At 49.4% G+C, this 18730-nt stretch overlaps 10 protein-coding genes across 10 annotated transcripts; 5 read left to right on the top strand and 5 right to left on the bottom strand.

Moving 5' to 3' along the window:
• Window positions 1–522: 522 nt before the first annotated feature.
• Window positions 523–2162, bottom strand: CLUP02_04724 (nucleotide sugar dehydrogenase; the record flags this gene model as incomplete). Its single annotated transcript, XM_049283735.1, has 3 exons — window positions 523–731; window positions 789–2043; window positions 2109–2162. 3 exons carry the CDS (start codon window positions 2160–2162, stop codon window positions 523–525), a joined length of 1518 nt encoding a protein of 505 aa, XP_049140878.1.
• Window positions 2163–2707: 545 nt separating this feature from the next.
• CLUP02_04723 (uncharacterized protein) lies at window positions 2708–3885 on the top strand (the record flags this gene model as incomplete). The annotated part of the gene is made up of 4 exons (XM_049283734.1): window positions 2708–2731; window positions 2790–2929; window positions 2993–3186; window positions 3266–3885. The coding sequence occupies 4 exons, from the start codon at window positions 2708–2710 to the stop codon at window positions 3883–3885; spliced, it is 978 nt and encodes a 325-aa protein (XP_049140877.1).
• Window positions 3886–3912: 27 nt separating this feature from the next.
• Window positions 3913–5592, bottom strand: CLUP02_04722 (uncharacterized protein; the record flags this gene model as incomplete). Its single annotated transcript, XM_049283733.1, has 5 exons — window positions 3913–4257; window positions 4322–4684; window positions 4750–5151; window positions 5237–5251; window positions 5368–5592. The coding sequence occupies 5 exons, from the start codon at window positions 5590–5592 to the stop codon at window positions 3913–3915; spliced, it is 1350 nt and encodes a 449-aa protein (XP_049140876.1).
• Window positions 5593–6559: 967 nt separating this feature from the next.
• On the top strand, window positions 6560–7424 carry CLUP02_04721 (galactoside O-acetyltransferase; the record flags this gene model as incomplete). Its single annotated transcript, XM_049283732.1, has 3 exons — window positions 6560–6722; window positions 6867–6984; window positions 7064–7424. The coding sequence occupies 3 exons, from the start codon at window positions 6560–6562 to the stop codon at window positions 7422–7424; spliced, it is 642 nt and encodes a 213-aa protein (XP_049140875.1).
• A 391-nt stretch (window positions 7425–7815) lies between these two features.
• On the bottom strand, window positions 7816–10258 carry CLUP02_04720 (acid phosphatase; the record flags this gene model as incomplete). The annotated part of the gene is made up of 11 exons (XM_049283731.1): window positions 7816–8471; window positions 8559–8893; window positions 8950–9076; window positions 9147–9162; window positions 9218–9252; window positions 9329–9465; window positions 9549–9651; window positions 9722–9780; window positions 9815–9925; window positions 10006–10136; window positions 10196–10258. 11 exons carry the CDS (start codon window positions 10256–10258, stop codon window positions 7816–7818), a joined length of 1773 nt encoding a protein of 590 aa, XP_049140874.1.
• Window positions 10259–10603: 345 nt separating this feature from the next.
• On the top strand, window positions 10604–11366 carry CLUP02_04719 (uncharacterized protein; the record flags this gene model as incomplete). The annotated part of the gene is made up of 2 exons (XM_049283730.1): window positions 10604–10727; window positions 10801–11366. 2 exons carry the CDS (start codon window positions 10604–10606, stop codon window positions 11364–11366), a joined length of 690 nt encoding a protein of 229 aa, XP_049140873.1.
• Window positions 11367–11443: 77 nt separating this feature from the next.
• CLUP02_04718 (uncharacterized protein) lies at window positions 11444–12592 on the bottom strand (the record flags this gene model as incomplete). Its single annotated transcript, XM_049283729.1, has 1 exon — window positions 11444–12592. One exon carries the CDS (start codon window positions 12590–12592, stop codon window positions 11444–11446), a length of 1149 nt encoding a protein of 382 aa, XP_049140872.1.
• A 638-nt stretch (window positions 12593–13230) lies between these two features.
• CLUP02_04717 (carboxylesterase) lies at window positions 13231–15383 on the top strand (the record flags this gene model as incomplete). Its single annotated transcript, XM_049283728.1, has 6 exons — window positions 13231–13445; window positions 13508–13636; window positions 13687–13796; window positions 13870–14233; window positions 14295–14568; window positions 14625–15383. The coding sequence occupies 6 exons, from the start codon at window positions 13231–13233 to the stop codon at window positions 15381–15383; spliced, it is 1851 nt and encodes a 616-aa protein (XP_049140871.1).
• A 28-nt stretch (window positions 15384–15411) lies between these two features.
• Window positions 15412–15720, bottom strand: CLUP02_04716 (TLC domain-containing protein; the record flags this gene model as incomplete). The annotated part of the gene is made up of 2 exons (XM_049283727.1): window positions 15412–15503; window positions 15579–15720. 2 exons carry the CDS (start codon window positions 15718–15720, stop codon window positions 15412–15414), a joined length of 234 nt encoding a protein of 77 aa, XP_049140870.1.
• Window positions 15721–17682: 1962 nt separating this feature from the next.
• CLUP02_04715 (uncharacterized protein) lies at window positions 17683–18246 on the top strand (the record flags this gene model as incomplete). The annotated part of the gene is made up of 1 exon (XM_049283726.1): window positions 17683–18246. One exon carries the CDS (start codon window positions 17683–17685, stop codon window positions 18244–18246), a length of 564 nt encoding a protein of 187 aa, XP_049140869.1.
• Window positions 18247–18730: the final 484 nt, after the last annotated feature.

Here is an 18730-nt window from a genome sequence, read left to right as displayed (position 1 = left end):
ATAATATAGTAATACTTTTATTAATTTCTCGCTTTTTTAAAATATACCTTTTTTTAAGTAAAAAGTATGCGAAATTCTTAAAATTTCCTAAACCTAAGCCCATTTAGCCTACTTGATAAATCGAAATATACAATACTTCAATGATTTTGGCGGCAATGTAGTCATTCCTTAACTATTGACTCTTTAGACAAACACAAGTCTACATAACGTTGGTAATCGTTTTCTCGAAGTTTGTGAAACGTCACAAGTACAGTTGTAGAAGTGTAGTCGAGCGATGAACTAAAATATGGATGCAGCGTTTACAGAGCCAGGATCACTCAAGTGCTGTAGTTTTACTTGCTCATCGGGGATAGAATGACTTTCTATGTTTTTGTCATAATCACTTCTAAGCCGGGTTTTAGGAACATGGAGTGTGCTCAGGTGGTGGTGTCCAGTAGCTGCAGCGAGCTTTAGGTAAAGTTCAGAGATGCTTGTCAAGTGGGAAATGGCCGTATTTCGAACTGGAGCTATCACCCAGAAAATCTACAACAGTGCCCGGGGCGTAAGATCATGCTTGACCTGTTGCCGAGTATCTACTAAACGTGCTTGTGAACCTCGACCAACGCCTTCGAGTCGGAAACCGAGTGATGCCACCTGTGTATTAAGGAAGTTGTGGCCATCAAACAGAAGCTTAGGGTCATTCATCGACCGGGCGATTTCATCCCATTGTACCCTCTCAGAGGTTTGGTTTTCTGTCAAAAGGTTAGCGAAGTTCGGCCGGACTGCGGTATTGACCCTGTATCACTGACCTGGGTTTTTCTGCTTTCCCTGATGTTGCAAAGCCGCCCAGGGGTTCAGTATCGCCACTGCATTGGCGCCATCACATGCTGAATACACGTCCTTGCTCGCGGTCAGGTGAGAATCAGTAATGAAGGCCAGGCCCTGCAAACACGTCCGTATAGCCCCAATGATACTAACCTCATCGACTAAAGGATCGAATACTCGGACGGAAACGCCGTTCAAAAGTAGAAATCGGATGAAAGAGATAGCGGGAGACTCGCGAGTGTCGCCCGTGTTAGGCTTGAAAGCGAAACCAAGTACCGCCACGGTCTTGGGCGCTTTGCCGTTGGAACAGTGCTCAAGCACGCGTTTAGCGTACCGTTCCGTCTGATAGCTGTTCAAGGAAATAATGCTGCTAAAATACGACGCCACCTCGTTGAGAGCGAGGTCCTCGGCGATACGCGCAAGATGGAGGACGTCTTTCTTGAAGCAGCTCCCGCCGAAGCCTACCGACGCGCGAATCATATTGGGGCCGATCCGCGAGTCCAGGCCGCAAGCGCGCGCGACCTCGGTGACGTCGGCTCCCGTATTGTCGCATATGACGCTCAGAGCGTTGATGCTGCTGATGCGCTGGGACAGGAACATGTTGGCGGCCAGCTTGGACAGTTCGCTGGAGCGGGTGCTCATGGTGACGATGCGCTCTCGCGGCACCCACCGAGCGTATATGTCACCCAGCGCGGTAGCGGCAGCTAGTCCGTCATTTGAAGAAAAGGAGCCTATCAAGACACGGTCCGGGCGAAGCAGATTTTCCACTGCAGTGCCCTCTGCCAGGAATTCTGGGTTGGAGAGAACCTGGCATCTGACTCCAGGGCGTACTCGTGAGTGAAGCAATCGAGCCGTCTTTTCGGCCGCTCCACAAGGAAGAGTGCTTTTGTTGACGATGATGGCGTCTTTTCGGATCAAAGATCCTATTTGTTGGACTGCAGCTCTGAAATTTCTTAGGTCAGGGGCTACTCCGGCACCCCCGTTGCTTCCCGACTGAGAAGGCGTTTCAACGGCGATGAAGATGATGTCGGCTTTAGGTATCAAAGCGTCAATGTTGGTGGAGAAGAAGAGGTTAGGGTTGGGTCGTCTCCGGATTGTTCGAACTACATCGAATAGTCCAGGCTCACTGATGGGTAAAAGATCAGACTTCCATGCTTCAACCCGTTCAGCACTCTTGTCTAGGACATGAACCTCAATGTCCGGGACTTGTAGTGCTAAAACGGCACTAGTTGGGCCTCCCTATGTAATAGACGTATTCAGCAGACCATCACCAGACTTGTGTGTAATCGGATGTGCGGACTTACCACATAACCGGCCCCAACACAAGCAATGACTTTCTTGTTTCTCAAAGAGCTCATCTTGTGATGAAGAAGTTAAACAGTGAAGAATAGGTATATGTTGTCCTTGAAAGTCTTCTACAGCTTGAGAACAGGCTATGGCATCCTATGATTGATCGGGGTCCAGATTTAAGACTTCATGTCGCTTTGAGATGCCTGTTGATATTTTTAAGCAACCACTGACTCGTTTGCAGGTATCGAAGGCGGTGAATCCGCAGGTGATGTCCTCAAGAATTGGGTCTGAGCCTGCATTGCAGCCGTGGGGTGTAAGGTTGCGCATCAACGTTACTGTTCCAGGATTTGTAACCTTGTAAACTCTCTTTAGATAGAGGCTGTTGGATAGCGAGACTTTAATCGTACATTGAAATGGTGCGGGTCAGCCGGTGGCATACGATTTTGCAGCGGGAACATGGAGGCCGAGGCAACACAATACACGATCATTCAGATTAAGACAAGATAGGTTCACCATTTTAAAAGCGGACAAGTCTCCTAATATTTCCGTGCGTAAATCGCGAGCAAGGCTTTTGGCAAGATTGTACTTACAAGTTATCATAACAACCGTCAACATGCATACCGCTGTCGTCACTGGTGTACGTAGATGGTACCCGAAAGCCTCTAGCTACATGACTGTACTGACCTCTTTCTCAGGGTGCTGGATTTCTGGGATCTCATCTCGTAGCCTTGTTGCTGGAAGAGGGTCACAAAGTTATTGCCATCGACTCGCTCTGGACTGGATCGAACGGAAACGTGACCAGGTTCCAAAATCATGCCAACTACGCCTTCCTTCGGTACGTACGATGTCATTCTCATTCGGATTCTAAGGGACAGGCCCTGACCATACAATGTCACAGCCATGATGTCACCAAGCCCTTCCCCAAGAGCCTGGAGAAGGCAGATCGTATCTACAATCTTGCGTGCCCTGCTAGTCCGAAGAGGTTCCCGCAGGCGCCTCTGGGAATTCTAGAGACATGCTACAAGGGAACGAAGAACGTTCTCGACTTGGCTTCTAAGAGTGGCGCTCGTGTCCTGCTTGCCAGTACTTCAGGTATTCCCGCATCGGATTTATAACCCAGCCCCAAAGCAAATTCGTCAACCTACGTAGAAATGACTGACGCGCACTGCAGAGGTCTATGGTGACCCGCTCGTCTGCCCTCAGCCCGAGAGCTACTGGGGTAACGTCAACTCCTTTGGTGGACGATCTTGCTATGACGAGGGTAAGCGTGTGGCAGAAGCGCTTGCCTATGCCTACCGCTTAGAGAGCAAGGTCGACATCAGGATTGGACGTATTTTCAACGCATTTGGCCCGGGAATCAGAGCCGACGACGGCCGCGTGGTCTCGAACTTCATAGCTGCTGCCCTCAAGCAGGAAGACATCATAATCACCGGTGACGGGACCGCCAGTCGGTGCTTCCAATACGCAGGAGATTGCGTGATGGGTCTCTACAAGCTGATGGAGAGTGGAGTTCTGGACCCTGTCAACATCGGACGCGAAGAGGAGACCACCATCGGAAAGATTGCTGTCATGATCAACGAAATCGTTGCCGAGAAGACGGGGCGCCCGCAGGTTCGAGTCATTTTCGGACCTAAGCCGGACGACGACCCCTACCGGAGAGTTCCAGACGCAAGCAAGGCCAGACGTGAGCTCGGTCACGAGGCCAAAGTGGGACTGAGAGAAGGGCTTGAGAAGACTGTTGACTGGTTCATGACACTGCAAGAGTTCGATACGCCTAAGGCAAAGATCTGAAAAAGCGTCTCCAGCTTGTGACTGGCACTACTGTACATTCTTGTCCTTTTTGTGGGGTATGAGAAGCCAGACAATCAGTGAGAGACACAGGCATGCGAGAACGAATGGCTGCAAAGCTACCACGCCGAACCGCTGTGCTAGTATGCCCACCGCAAATGGTAATAGTGACGCCCCGCAACCACCCAAGGCCGCAATGAATCCAATGACCATGACATGTAGAGAAGCGGGCAGTAGACTGGTGACGACTGAGATCGCGTGTGGGAACATGGGCCCGATGAACATGCCCTGGAAAGCGACTGCGATGGCGGAAGCGTAGAAGTTGGGTACCAGCCAAAAAATCAGCTCCGCAGCTATGGCGAGAGCGAGATAAACCTTGAGGAAGAGCACATGGGTAAGTCGGACGCGTGGACGACAGAAGGTCGGGGAATTGACTTACAGATACGCCGATCTTGGGACCGATGAGGTTCGTCACGAAGGGCAACACGATCCGACCAACGGTCATGCCGAGCCAGTAGCCGGTGGCACACATGCCGCTGGCAAAAGCGGAGCCTTTACGGACGTGCAGCATGAACTCTACGATCCAACCACCCACGGACACCTCGACGCCGATGTAGATAAGCACGAATAACGCCGATAGCCAGGCAATACGAGCTTCGGGGAGGGTAGTCAGGGTCTTGCGCATGCTCACAATGTTGCCGTCCGATCCTTCCAAGGAAGCCATTTCGTCTCGGTAGCGGCGCCCAGTATGGTTCCAGAACGCCGAAGTCAAAGCAATAAGTTCGATGAGCGATATTCCCAACTTGCGTACCGAGTCAGTCGATTAAACCAAAGAGGCTTAGCAGAGACAACAAAGGAGCCACTCACTACAGCGTAATAGAAAGTGTACCACGGCATGGATGCTCGAGCGATCATGGCCGTGGCAATCAGGGGGCTGAAGATACCTCCGACGCCGTAAGCAGCATGCAAGAAACCGAGCAGCTCATTCGGACGTTCCAGATTCCCAACCCAGGCATTCCACGCGGCATCGGCGAGCCCGTTGCCTAGGCCGCCAAGCATGAATGAGGCCACAAGCACAGGAAACGGCGGGTGCAGTATACTGATCACGGCAGATAGGACGTGGGCCCCGCCGCAGAGGACGGCCAAGCCACGCTGGCCGATAGCGTTGTGGATTCTGGTGTTGAGAACTCCCGAGGCGACATATCCTACCAGAGGGGAAAGGAACATCAGGGACACGGTGATGTAGTTGACGTTGTAAGCTTTCTGGAGCTAGATCACGGCCGGGTAGTTTAGCCGAGGGTCGTCCCGCACCACACGCAGACAAAAAGTCACAGATTACTTGATGCTGACTCACGTGGGGAAGGATTGCCTATTTTGTGAAGAGCGAGTCAGTTGAGGGAAACGCAACCATTATAGTAAACTTCGTACAACGGGGCAGCGGAAGCATGCACACCACCGGGGGTTTAGAGGATGAGGTGGACGTACTCCATAGGCAGAATCAAAGGCACCCAGATTCAAGAGGCTCCAGAAACAGCTGGCCACTCTGAAGGCATTGGGTCCGGGGCGATTCCATGCTTCGCGGATGGGTGGGAACGCATTGTCCGAAGACGGGACCGGGGTTACCTCCTGCGTTGGAGTCGGGGAATTCGTCGCTTTTTCTACGGCTCCAGCAGCTGGGTCATGAAATGAGGGATTTTGTTGGCTTTCCATTGTACAGATAGTTTGAATCAGTTTGTCCCATTGCACACTTGCTTGAACATGAGGCTTTTATAGCCGTTCAAGGTTACATTCCGCCGGTCGATGCCCCGGGACGGTAGAAGTCGTGGGGGCCGACCCATATACGAAGCTCGAGAGCCGAAAGCTTAACAAGGCACGACCGGGATCGCCCCACACGGCATCGTAATGTCCATGTCCGCCGTGCCGAGGCCGTTGCGAACGCTGGCATCACCTTGGAATACTCCGGCGGTGTCTCTTGAACGTTTTGGCTAGTCATGACCCCGTTCCCGTGGCCACCGTTAACCCCATATCGTCAGGTCGATAGCTTTAACTTTCTGTCAACTGAAAAATGATGGTCATGGGCTTTGGATAAAGTTTCTTTGAATAGGTTTGACGAGTCTGGTTTCTAGATCAATTTATCCAATGCCGATCTCGAGACTAATCACTGTGAATCCCTGCATTGACTACGGGGAGTTCAAGTAACACCGCTCCTAATGCCCCTCACATACAATCTAAGACCCCTGAGCGAGAAATAGAGTTCCCTTTTGCGTGGCACTGCTTGTTTACTATGTAGTACTTACATAGTTTTCTTTCGACCTTATGCATTTTCTTCCCCCCACTCCCCTCGTCTTCTTTTACGCCTTGAGCTTTGGGTGGGGAAACGTAAGAAACCCCTCTTTGACAACAGGATGACCCGCGGTAGGTGGCCCATCACGCCTCAATGGGCACACTGCAAACCTCGACATCGACCATATGCATGCCTTATGGAGAGACCTCATCCTGCGGAGTAGCCGAGATTTGACCGCTATCCATCCTAGACAGATATTTCTCGGAGGCAACATGAGTTGGTTTCTTTCGGTCAGACTTCTGACAAGCCCCTCTTCGTGAAGTCCAGATACCTATGGGCCAATTTGTCTTCTCTCTGAGGCACTCATCAGAAACTCTTTCTTTGACAAGTCCTATGCTATCCGAAGAATACACCTCACTGTACGCCATGGCAAGACACGAGCCCGACCTCGAGCAGAACAGGGCCCGCATGGCCGCTGGGGAGCTGTATTATGCTTTTACACCTGACCTCATTGCCGACCGACAACGTTGCTCCGCCGCTTGCGAAAAGTTCAACCGTGCCGGCCATGTTTCTCGAAGAGAGCTGGTACCGATGGTGAAGGAGTAATTTGGCGCACCCTCCCGCCCTCCCTTCTCCAGCACCAGCGCTTAGTAGTACATGTACCCAGGATCATCGCTGACTCTGCTTGACCCCAGCATAGTCCGAGATGTTCGCCCCCTCCCGGCCCCAGCCACGAGCGCGGAGGAAGAGGAGAAGAACCTGGCGGATGAGCCCTGGGTCGATGGGCCTGTGAGGATGGATTATGGTTACAACGTCAAGTGAGTCCAGTAGCTAACCCGCCCCAACCCTGACGACTTGTAGACAGAAACTGATCATCAAACTTGCCTCCTTACCTAGGTTGGGCAAGAACGTCTACATCAACTTCAACAGTGTGTGGATTGACACGTGCACAATCGAGGTCGGTGACCGTACGCTCATCGGTCCCAACTGTTCCTTCTACAGCGCTGCACACCCCCTGGATCCCGTCCTGCGGAACGGCACTAGGGGCCCCGAGTATGGGAAGCCTATCAAGATTGGCTCCGACTGTTGGTTTGGTGGCAACTGTATCGTCCTCCCCGGCGTGACCATCGGTAGAGGCGTCACTGTCGGGGCGGGCAGCGTCGTCACAAAAGACGTTCCGGACTTCGTCGCCGTTGCCGGTAACCCGGCCCGTGTCATCAGGGAAGTCCCACACACTGGCGAGGAAAGAATCTCTTGACTGTATTTACGTGCGCATGTACGGTCCCAGATCAGTTATGTCTGTGCTCATCATGAGGTGTCTTGCAATGATTGGGAATGATGGGAGGGAACTTGAAATATGTGTGACGCGTTTCTCTGTAAGTCGCTAGCTACGTTCATGTAACTATGTTATCATACGTGAAAACGAGGGAACATCGGAAGTCATCTCTGGTGTCCTGTATAATACTAGATCCGCGAATGTTTCCTGGAAGCCTCCGTGTTCCTGACAGACGAAGAGCCACTTGGTGCAAAACTTTCGATCACATCTTTGAAAGCCGCCTTTATAAAGCAAACAAGTAAGCAATTATCGAATACGGCTGTTGACTGATAATAATTCCGAGTGCTCGAAATCTTACCAAATATCAAGCTATTCAGTTCGTGGTCGTGGTTACACTTACAAGCGTGCGAATATCTTGGTATTCGGGGAAATGGTTACCCTCTCCGGAGCCACATGGCAAGGTTACGGTCTGACTTTGGTACTTCAGGCGGACATACCAGGTGCAGCCGTTCAAAATGCTCGCTTCGCATTGTGCAGCATTTTCTCCAACACGACGAAAAAGCTCCATTGTGATATGAGCGGTGTACGGTGGCCAAAACCAGTCCGGGTCCTTCATCGCGCCCAACGAACCCAACATACCGGCAATCGTGGAATCGTGGCACGCAAAAAGCAACATGCGTGGGGCTTTGGTTCTGTCAGATACCTGGTCCACCTGGTTCGCCACGGATGACATGCGTTGGATGATCTCCCCCAGTATCCTTCCGACCCCGAGGCTACGGAACTCTTCGCTGTAGACGTATCCAGCGAATTCCTCTTCTGCGCAGATCTTCTCCATGATGACTCGCATTTTGGGGTCGAGGAATCCCGCAGGGAGGTAATCCCCGGGTCTGGGTGTCGCTGAGACCGCCGATATCGTGTCCAGAACCCCATGTAGCTTCAGAGGCTTGGAGTCTACGGCGACAGGAATGCCATTTGGCATCCAGCGTCCTATCTGTCTGTTTATAAATTGCATCTCTGGAGAAGAGTTCCCTTCTCCGTCAAAGTCATGAGAGCGTCAGCATCACGTTGCCAACATTGGAGCTCACAGTGTAGATAGAAATGGTGCGAACGACTCACACTTTATGGCAGCTCGCCTGGTGAATTCTTGAAGTAATTCGGCAAAGCGTTCGTCGAAATCCTCCGGGGGAAGGAGTGTTTCATCTCGAGGATCTGCCACGAAGACCTTGATATCTTCCTCGTGTCCGTTGATGAACTGTGACGGATAAAGCCCGCGAAAAACATGCTGCATAGTGGAGAAGGTTCGCTGATACTGCGTGCTTCGCAAGCAGATCATGGCGGGGTCGTCAAGCGTCGCAGGCATGAAGTTCAATTGCTCGACGTATAGCTTGCGAAGTTGACGTCCAAGCTTCATCGCAGTGATTCGTCCTGTGTCTGTCAACTCGCCATGTGCACTGTTTGACTTATGAGTCTGGGTGACCTGAAGACATAAACCAATGACTAGACAAACCAGTAAATAGAACGACCGCCGTCTGGGAGTGATGGTTTCCCAATCTCATCATTGATTGGGATCAGCTTTGGTCCAGTACCGTAGAAAAGCGCGTTCGGGGTCGTTGCGTTTTGGTTGAAAGGCCAGTCTAAGCAAATTATGGACTTAGAATATACTCGCTCTCTAACAAAGGCCCAGCAGAAGTCGAGAGGTCTTACCTGTTTGACCACCCGCCTAGTTATTTCATTAGAGATATATTCAATGACGGTAGATGTACAAAAGCACTCACGTTTTGGAAACGGGTTGCATTTGGCGTCCGCTCTCCTGTTCGAAGAAGACCATCATTCAGTACAAGGGCAGGCCCGAGAGGCTTAGAGGACGGCCGAAGCGTCATACATACCGTGGCGAAAGAACTGCGAGGGTTCGAAATCATTAGCGTTCATAACGACAGGACATATGAAATCCAACGTTTCACCATACGTACTACGTGAACAAGTTCTAGCTCCAGTTGTGGCGGATACTGCTGTTCTAGCCCTTCTACGCACGAAAGGGTCGCCATAGTTGGAGATGCAGTCAGTGTGTTTACACAAGCACCGAAATGTGAACAAAAATGTGACTACGGATTATGTTTTCCGTCCCATTTGTGACCAAGGTGACTGGATGCGGGGGAAATTTTCTCCAACTCGCACATGTGTGTTGGCTTAACGACGTGGGATACGGGCACTTTGCACTTGAGGATGCAGAATTTCGCGCAAGTTGGAAGGATTAAGACAAGACAATTTTATTGACTGACAGCTAAGATCCGTCGTGGAAGAAGGCCGTGTAGGTGAGCCGAGGACGTGCACTCTTATACTATGATCGGCTAGCGAAGCCTCCGATCTCAGACACATTTTCAATCAGCTCGTCTTTGGCCAGCAGACCCTCGTCGAACCGTTGTCTGATAGCCACTAGCCAGTCTCTCTGGGTGTGCCTATCCAAATCTGCTTGGCTTGGCCATCTGTAAGTGGCGGCGAACACACAGCACAGTCAGTCATAGAAGAAGACAGAAAGCAATCCTTGGGACATTGTTCGGCTTACTGCTCAAGGAGGTAAAACACGATCTTGTTGGGCGCCGACGCGTTCTCAACCTTTTCAAACACCTCATATCGCAAGCAGGTACTTTCGACCTCGCAGACCTTGGCAGCGAGATCAAGAAGGACTTGGCGACACTGGATACCATGTCAGGCTCACCGCAACGAGTTGGTGCTTCGGCAACTGGGGTGCGTACCTCGCCTTCTTTTCCTGCAGCAGGGTGCAAGGTGCACCACAGGGTCACTGGCTGTGCGGACATGACGTTATGGAAGCAAGTGGTGGAATGTCCTATTGGATCGAAATGAAGCGGATAACTTTGGATAACCCGACATCTACTTAAGTACGAATACTGTCTGGCGTTGCTTTGTACGTGCAGTCTGCTATCCACAATGCTGTTGGACCTGAGTCAATCGCGCCGTCGACCAGAAAGCTTATATTGCCCAAACTTTAGGTGGAACGGACGAACCCCTGTCAACGGGGAGTTGTGGGATCCGAACCCGATTATAAGTTGACTTAATTAGTGACAAATTTTAGTCTCCAGTCCTGGACAACGACTTACACTCCATACCAGCACCCCTGCCTCACATCAATTCTAACGCCCGCTATGGATATCGAGGCGCTCATCAAAGACCCCCCTTTCAAGCTTACCGAAGCAGATATCCGGGCCCTGCGAGGTCAGTGTGAGGCGTTTCGATCTCATACATGGGACGAAGTCCAGAACGTGATCGGTAGGTCTCCCCCTTGACCGGCTTTGGCCGAGATGTTTCTGTCCAGGGCTCCGCTGAGAAGTTTCCAATCAAGCCGCTGGCGAGATGGGACAGCTCAACAGAGCACCCCAGGACCTGCGGAACTACATTCTGTGGCTCGCCGAGGTCGGAAAATCCCACGGATCTGTCTTGGAGTTTGTGCGCCGTGAGAAGTTGCGCTGGCAGAACCCCATTGCCGCCCGAGACGATGTGCCCTTCGCGGACCCACACGACTGGAAGATTCTCTGGAACGACTGGCCGTACGCTTTTGATGATGGCATCATGCACTTGGTCATGTGGTCGAAGAGCAAGATAGCGGTGGACCCGGACACGGGGCTGCCGACAGAGGAGTCGGCCAGATTGATCGAGGCCTTTCTGGACCGCACGTTTGGAGGGGGTCTGGGCTGCACAAGGTGCGAGAATCTACTATGGTTCAAGCAGAAGGCAGCGTGGCAAAGTGTCAAGGCTTTAGATCATATCCACGTCTTGTTACGGGGTGTACAAGAAGATCAGGTCGAGAGACTGATCGGCCAGCACCGATCCCAGACGCTTCAAGTTCTGGCGAGAAAAGGCATGTTGAAGACTGAGATTGGATTGCGGATTTCGTCAAAGATGAGCTGATTGGATGGATCTTGCTTCCGAAGAAACTATTGACATCTTTTTTTCAATGATCTGTACGTTTACTGCGTCGTGTCGATCTAAAGCCTCGACGCCTTGCGCCCAAAGTAACTCTGTACCAGTGAAATAACCTTGTTCTGTTCTTCGTCGCTCATCTCAAAAAAGATGGGCAGACGCACAAGTTGAAGGCTTGCCACGGAAGTGTTCTCGTCTTTTCCAAAAAATTTCCCAATCTTCTTCCCGATCGCTGACATATGGAGGGGAGAGTAGTGGGAAGATACAGATACCCCGTTCTCTTTCATGTACCGAACGAAGCCCGGACGACGAGATGCGTCCCGCAGCTTGAGGTAGAATATGTGACCATTGTGCTCGCAGCTTTCTGGCATTTTTGGCAGGAAGAACTCTCCCGAAGACTCTGACAGCGGCTTGAGCGAGGCTTGGTATGTATTCCAGATCCTTAGCCTGGTCTGCTGGATGAATTGCGCCATCTCGAGATGGGACCACAGGAGGGCGGCAAGCACCTCGGACATGACATAGTTGGATCCGATGTCCTGCCACTCATACATTGGCAACTTTTCGCGGAAGAATTTTACTCTGTTGGTGCCGTTGTCGTAGACGACCTCGGCCCTCTCGACCAAGTCGTCCCGGTTGATCAAAACGGCACCGCCCTGGCCTCCGGACGTGACGTTCTTCGTCTCGTGGAAGCTGATGCAGCCGATGTGCCCAATAGTGCCAGAATACACACCGCGATATTTGGAAGTGAGGCTCTGTGCTGCATCTTCCACAACGAGAAGGTTGTGACGGGACGCAATGTCCATCAGTGCGTCCATGTCGCACGAGATACCGGCGTAGTGGACCGGGACAATGGCCCGCGTTCTTTCGGAGATTGCAGCCTCGACCAGATTTGCGTCCATGTTCATCGTGTCCCTCTCGATATCGACAAACACAGGCGTGGCCCCCCGGCTGACGAAGGCGTTGACCGTGGACACGAACGTATAGCTGGGAAAGATGACTTCGTCACCTGCTTGAATATCGATAACCATGGCGGCCATCTCGAGCGCTGTCGTCCCGGAGGTCACCAGAAAAGCCTTTCCGGCTTGCATCATATCTTCTAGCCATTCCTCGCACCTTTGTGTATACGGCCCTTGAGCCAACTTTCCTGTCTTCAAGACATTGTCGACGTATTGCAACGAGTTGGGCGGCTGGAAAGGCTTTGAGTACGGGATCATGGCTGTTCAAGGAGGAAAATAACGTTTTAACTTAAGTTTTTCCTCCATCCATAGGGAAGAAAGGGAAGATCAAACCTTTTACATATTTTGTCCACATGCTCGTCTTCGGGAAAAGTAGTTGAGAAGAACCGTTTCGGGCTGAGGAGATGGACGGTTGGCCTTCCGGCCACTCGTCTCAAAGTCTCGTCGCCGGCTAGCGAATCAGAAAATCTAGCTTCCAGACCGGCAGTGCCATGCAAGGCCACGGCTTATCAAATTACAACGAGTTGCCAGACCGTCGTCTGCCCTGGTCAGTCAGCATCAATACGGAGAATGTAACAGCACTGAGGCACACCGCTCAATCGGCTGAAAACTCCTTCGGTACTTCCGAAGGCATGGAAGGCTATTCCGGAAACAGGCCAGTCAATTTATGCAAACTTTATCAGAAGTCATCACCAGGCTTGTCTTGACGACACGATCAAATCGATGGGAGCCACTCTTACTCCACCTTCAAAGGTTATAGAGAGGGCCCATGCTTCAACACTTGGTCTGTCATATTGGTGAAGCAGCCACGCGATAAGATATCTTTCCTACCGCAGCCAGCATAAGTTCACCATAATGCTTAGGAATCTAATATCGTTTTGTTCAGTCAGGCCAAGATGGCGATTTTGTGGCACTTGCTGCTCGTTTTGGCGTCAGTTGCCGTGGCACATGATGTCCCTCATTATTCAAATAAGATTGCTAAGCGGGGTCTTTACATCCGAGAGCAAACAGCCTCAAGCAATTTCGCCACGAAAGCACCAGTTATTGACCTAGGATATGCTCGTTATGAGGGCTATTATGACTCCTCATTCGACATCTTCAGCTACAGAGGGTAAGGACGTGGAAACCGCACAGAGTGCTTGGACAGCTGCTAAGCTCAAGTTCCCCTTGCAGAATACGCTATGCAGCAAAGCCTGGAAGATGGCAGCTTCCCAAAAGACCAGCTCGTGGACAAACAGGAGACAGAGTCTTGCCCGCTACTCAAAATCCGCCTAGATGCCCTCAGTCGCCGCCGGGGCCAATGTCAGTGGGGATGCCTTGACTGTCAATTTCAAGAAGCTGACTCTCAATAGTGTACCCAACTATACGTTCGAGAAAGACGCCATGGGTGATGAGGATTGTCTATTTCTGAATGTGTTTACTCCTGCCAACAAGACTCGGCTACCGGTGCTGTTCTGGATTCGTAAGCCTGCCACTTTCACCTTGATCACTTCTCGGATCAGCAAACCGTCCGCAGAAAAGCTGATTAGCGACAGATGGTGGCGGATATGGCCAGGACTGGGCTGCCAACTATGATTTTTCGCACATGGCCAAGACGGTAGGCAACGGCTTTGTGACAGTCATCATCCAGTACCGGCTCGGCGCTTTTGGCTTTGCCTCGTCAGCTGAGATTCGTCATTTCGGGGTACCCAACGCCGGCATTCACGATATGCGATTCGCTTTGGATTGGGTGCAGGACTACATCCATCTCTTTGGAGGCGACCCTGCTCGCGTCACCATCGCTGGAGAGTCTGCCGGTGGAGGTGGTGTGATGCTTATGACGATGGCCCACAGCGGCTCTGATGAAACCTTCTTGTTTCAACGCGCCATTGTATCGAGCCCGTATCTGCCCACTCAGTGGTAAGATTCACGGTCTTGCGCTCAACCTGACCGAAGTTAACGTATTGACACTATGTTGTAGGGATCATGATGATATGCAACCTTCTCAGGCATACTATGATTTGGCTACCAAAGCCGGATGCCTGGATGCTAGGACCACAAAGAACGGGAGCGTTTTTACTTGCTTACAAAATGTTGACAGCAATACCCTCCAGAACGCTAGCGCGTTTGTGAGTATGGGAGCCAGGTGGGGTCAGTGGGCTTTCCTGCCTGTGACTGATGGCAAATTCATCACGCAAAGGCCGACGGAGCAGCTTTTGAAGGGTCAAGTGAATGGGAAGGCTATTCTCTCAGGAGTGAGTTATCAATTTGAACCATACAACTTTGGTATGCTAACATAATTATGCGACAGAACAACGCCAATGAGGGGACACTGTTCGTCCCAACAGACATTACTGCTCGGGACAAGTTTATATCTCTCATACGACGGAGCTATCCGCTGTTGACAGACGCAAACATGAGTGCCATCATGGAGATTTATGATATTGGAGATGAATCCATCTCGGGCTCATTGTACCCGACCAACGGGTTGACTGCTCCATTCGCTACGAGCCATTCAGAAATCGCCTCAGGATGGCTACAGGCGGCGTACAACCTCTACGCGGAGGTCACATTCGTCTGCCCCGCCATGTGGCTCGCGGACGCTTTTGCCCTCAACAGTGACACTGCGGGTGGAGGGAAACAGGCATGGCGTTACCAGTATTCGCCACCGCCGTCTTTCCACGATGATGACCTAGACGTTCTCATGAAAGACGTGCAAGGAACTAACGACACTGACGGCGCCGACGAGAGCGTCGGGTTTAGAATCGCGTTCCAGAGCATGTGGGGTCGGTTCGTGATCGACGGAGACCCCACTCTGGCCGAAGATGTCGCGCGGGCAGTCAGTCAAGTCGGTGAAGATGTCTCTGCGGCGCAAAAGTCCCAGTGGCTGCCGTGGGGGTCGATGAACACGCGACTGAATAGCTCGACGCACGCCATGCTGAACCTGAACTTGACAAGTCCTGAGAGTGGGAAAGCTGACTTCCGAGTTGTCGATGGCTTGTCTTGGGAAGGGGGAAGAGGAGATAGGTGTAAGCTGTGGGCGGATCTGGGTTACTGGATTCAGTCATAATGGTAAATTTGTCTACTGGTTCGACATGTCATCTGGTAAGATGCGGCTGACTGTCTAAACAAAACAAGAATTGCGGGCAAGACATCCCAAAATAGAGGTTGAAATTGATCGAGTTACGTACTTATCGAGATTGATCGTCAAAATGAGACCGTCAACAGTTAAGTACCCATAGCTATTAATCTATCTGCTTCTCACACCCGATTCGGTTGAGGATCCCCCTCCGGCCGCTGAGAGCTCTGACGCCGCTCGCTCTGTTGCTGGACGGCCTGTCATTGGAGTGTTCCCACGACGTCAAGTCAATAGACTCTACGTCCACTTCCTCCGCGACCGCTTCCATCTCTTCGTATTTAAACTTTTCCTCTTCTTCCTCGTCGATATCCTTATCGCTTCTTACGTCTTTAGTAGGGGCTCCTTTGATTACCCATATAGATATACGGATAATAAAGAATAACTAAGCGCAGATAACGACTTTAAGGGCTAAGAGAAATGTTAAGAAACCCTTTATAATGCCATTTGTTATATAAACGGTGCTATTCGGGTCCTTAAAAAGGTCCAGAAGATAAGACTAGCCTTTTTTAAGGGGCGCAAAGGGCCCCTCGATCTCGCCCAGAGTAGCACGAAAGTATGGCTATTCTAAAGACCGAGGGAGATCGTAGTATACGCTCTAGTGAGTTATGAGATAGAATATATATCGTGTCTAAACCTATATAAATAGGAATATATTAAGAATGATATTATAAAGAGTGGTAAACCTAATATACCTGAGATATTTAGCCAGCTATGCCGACTATTAATAAAGCTCGTACTGTTATTATTATTATTATTGTTGTTGTTATTGTTGTATTTAACGTCATAGCAGAAGGATCTAGGCCCTTACTACGGACCTCCTAAAGGGTATATAGCATAGAGGGCCGTAAGCTAAGGCTACTTACTCTATAATACGTCGTCTCTTTATATTATTCTTTAAATTATACCTTATAACTACTACGTATTTTATTTATCCTTAGTTCCCGCTATTACTTTAATTTAATTTTTTTCTAAATCGTTTTTTAAAATCAGAATATTCTTTAGGGAATTAATAAGGACGTATAACGAATTAATACGGACGCATGGCTCTTAGGGACGCATGACATTCTCTACCTCTAATTAGCTTAAAAAAAAATTATACTTCTTTCTAAAAGCGATAAAGGCTTAGTATTACGGCTAGCTAGTCGTAGTAAGTATATTAGCAGAAGTTAAGGTTACGAGTACTAAGTAAATAGTATCGTAGTTATAAATAGCTTCCCTAAAGCTATATTTATAAGTTAGAAAGTAAGTAAGGCTTTAGTAATTAATTATAGTCTCGTTAAAAGGGGTTCTTAGTAAAAGTAACTAAAAATGATCGTAAGTTCTAATACTAAGTTAATTACTAAAGAAGTTATAGAAGGTCTATCCTTAAGCCCGGCTCAAGGCTATACTATATATAAGTCCCGATCCTAAATATATCCTTTATTAGTAATTACCTTATTTATTAAGTAATCGCTTAGTGGATACTAGTAAGCGCTCACTTAGAGTAACTATAGTAATTACCTTATTGCGCGATCACTATTCCTTATCTACACGTGACTTGCCCATAGTTCTTCCGTTCCGTAGGAGTCACCCTATGTTCCTATCCTTCTGCATATATAGCGTACTAAATAAGATGAAAAACATTAACAACAGCGAGAACGAAATTTTTAAGATCGGAGCAAAAAACAGCGCCACAATACACTCCGAAAGGTTAATTAGATAGCCGTGTGCTCGTCGCAAAGCCCATAACAACGTAGGCACCATAGCAACCCCATGGCCCCAGGAGCAAACATGGCTAACGCACTATCGAGAGCACGCTACTCAACTTAGCAGACACCTTTAGACAGCACTTAAATCAATCGACACCGCAAATAAACACCCCCTTAACCCGAAAGCCGTAAGACTTACTCTCATTACTACTATCTCCCTACTAACTAAATTACAAAAATTACCCGAGCTTAGACACCTCTACTAAGCTATTAAGAATCTACGTATAAAAAACAAGACAGCCTACGAGAGTAATATTTACGAATTAAGAACCATTAGGATTACTATATAGTAGAATACGGCCGAGCTAAAAGAAAATACTAACATAACACGCGCAGCTAGCGCGGCTACCAAGGAGGCTTAGAAAGCTAGCGAGCTGGCGGTTAAGGTTATAAAGGATATTAAAGCACTAGAGCCGATGAATTAGGGGAACACCGTGTAGTTATATGCTAGCGTAGCCGCCCGAGGAGGACTTATAGAGAGCATGCATAACCCCTGTAACCAGAGAGCGTCCCAGACCCAGATTCTGCGTGAAATCATAGTGAACATTCGAGACCCTATTACTATTGCCAGCATAGGAGCTATGAACCCCCGTAGCCTCAAGGCGCACGTAGACCGCGCCATCGAACAAAGCAGCAACGAGCACATCCGCAAGCTCAAGACCGTGTCCGCCAATCAACTCAAGAGCGGCGACTTGAGCGTCAAGACAGCAACGACAAAAGACATAGAGGCCCTCCGGCAGTTTGCCAAGGACTGGGAAAACCACATCGGCAACGGGGCCGCCGTGAGGATCCCAACCTACGGAGTGCTGGCGCACGGCATCAGAACCAGCTCCATGAACATAGATCGCTTTACAGAAATCAGAGACGACCTGCTGCAGGACAACAAAGCATTCATCCCCAGAGCGGATATCAAATACGTAGGCTGGCTGACCCAATCAGCCAGCAAAAAGACGGCATCATTAGTGGTCGTGGAGCTCTCAAGGGCAGAAGACGCCAACAAACTAATTGACGAGGGACTCATCTGGCAAGGCCAGGTGTTCCAATAAGCATCTCATACATACGTTACAGATCCAGAGTTAACCATCTCGTTCAAAGAAGGTTTTAAGTTCTACTATTTAGGCACTACGGTACTTCTCTTAGTTATAAAAAAAGTATCTCGTTTATCCTCTATATAAATAGTACCGTGTTTAACAAGTAGTCTCTAGCTTTTCTAAACATAAGTTAAAAATAAGTTTAGGATATTAAGTAATCTAAAAAGAGCTTATAGCGCCGGTTTAAGTAAATAATAATACTAAACATATAAATAGTATTTACGTCGGCTTTAGACGCCTAGCCCTCGTAAGACCAATAGAACCTAAATAGGCCTTTATTATATAGTATTATATATATATTACTCCGTCTCTCGTAAATATTTTTAATATTTAAAAAGCCGAAAACTAGTATAATAAGCCTCTGTAGACCTCTAGTAATAGCTATAGTAACTAATTTATAAATAAAAATATAAGTTAAGATAATAAATAATAGTACGAA

The sequence above is a fragment of the Colletotrichum lupini genome, chromosome 2 (assembly GCF_023278565.1).
Source record: "Colletotrichum lupini chromosome 2, complete sequence".
Taxonomy (NCBI): Eukaryota; Fungi; Ascomycota; class Sordariomycetes; order Glomerellales; family Glomerellaceae; genus Colletotrichum; species Colletotrichum lupini.
This window is presented reverse-complemented; position numbering and strand designations above follow the sequence as displayed.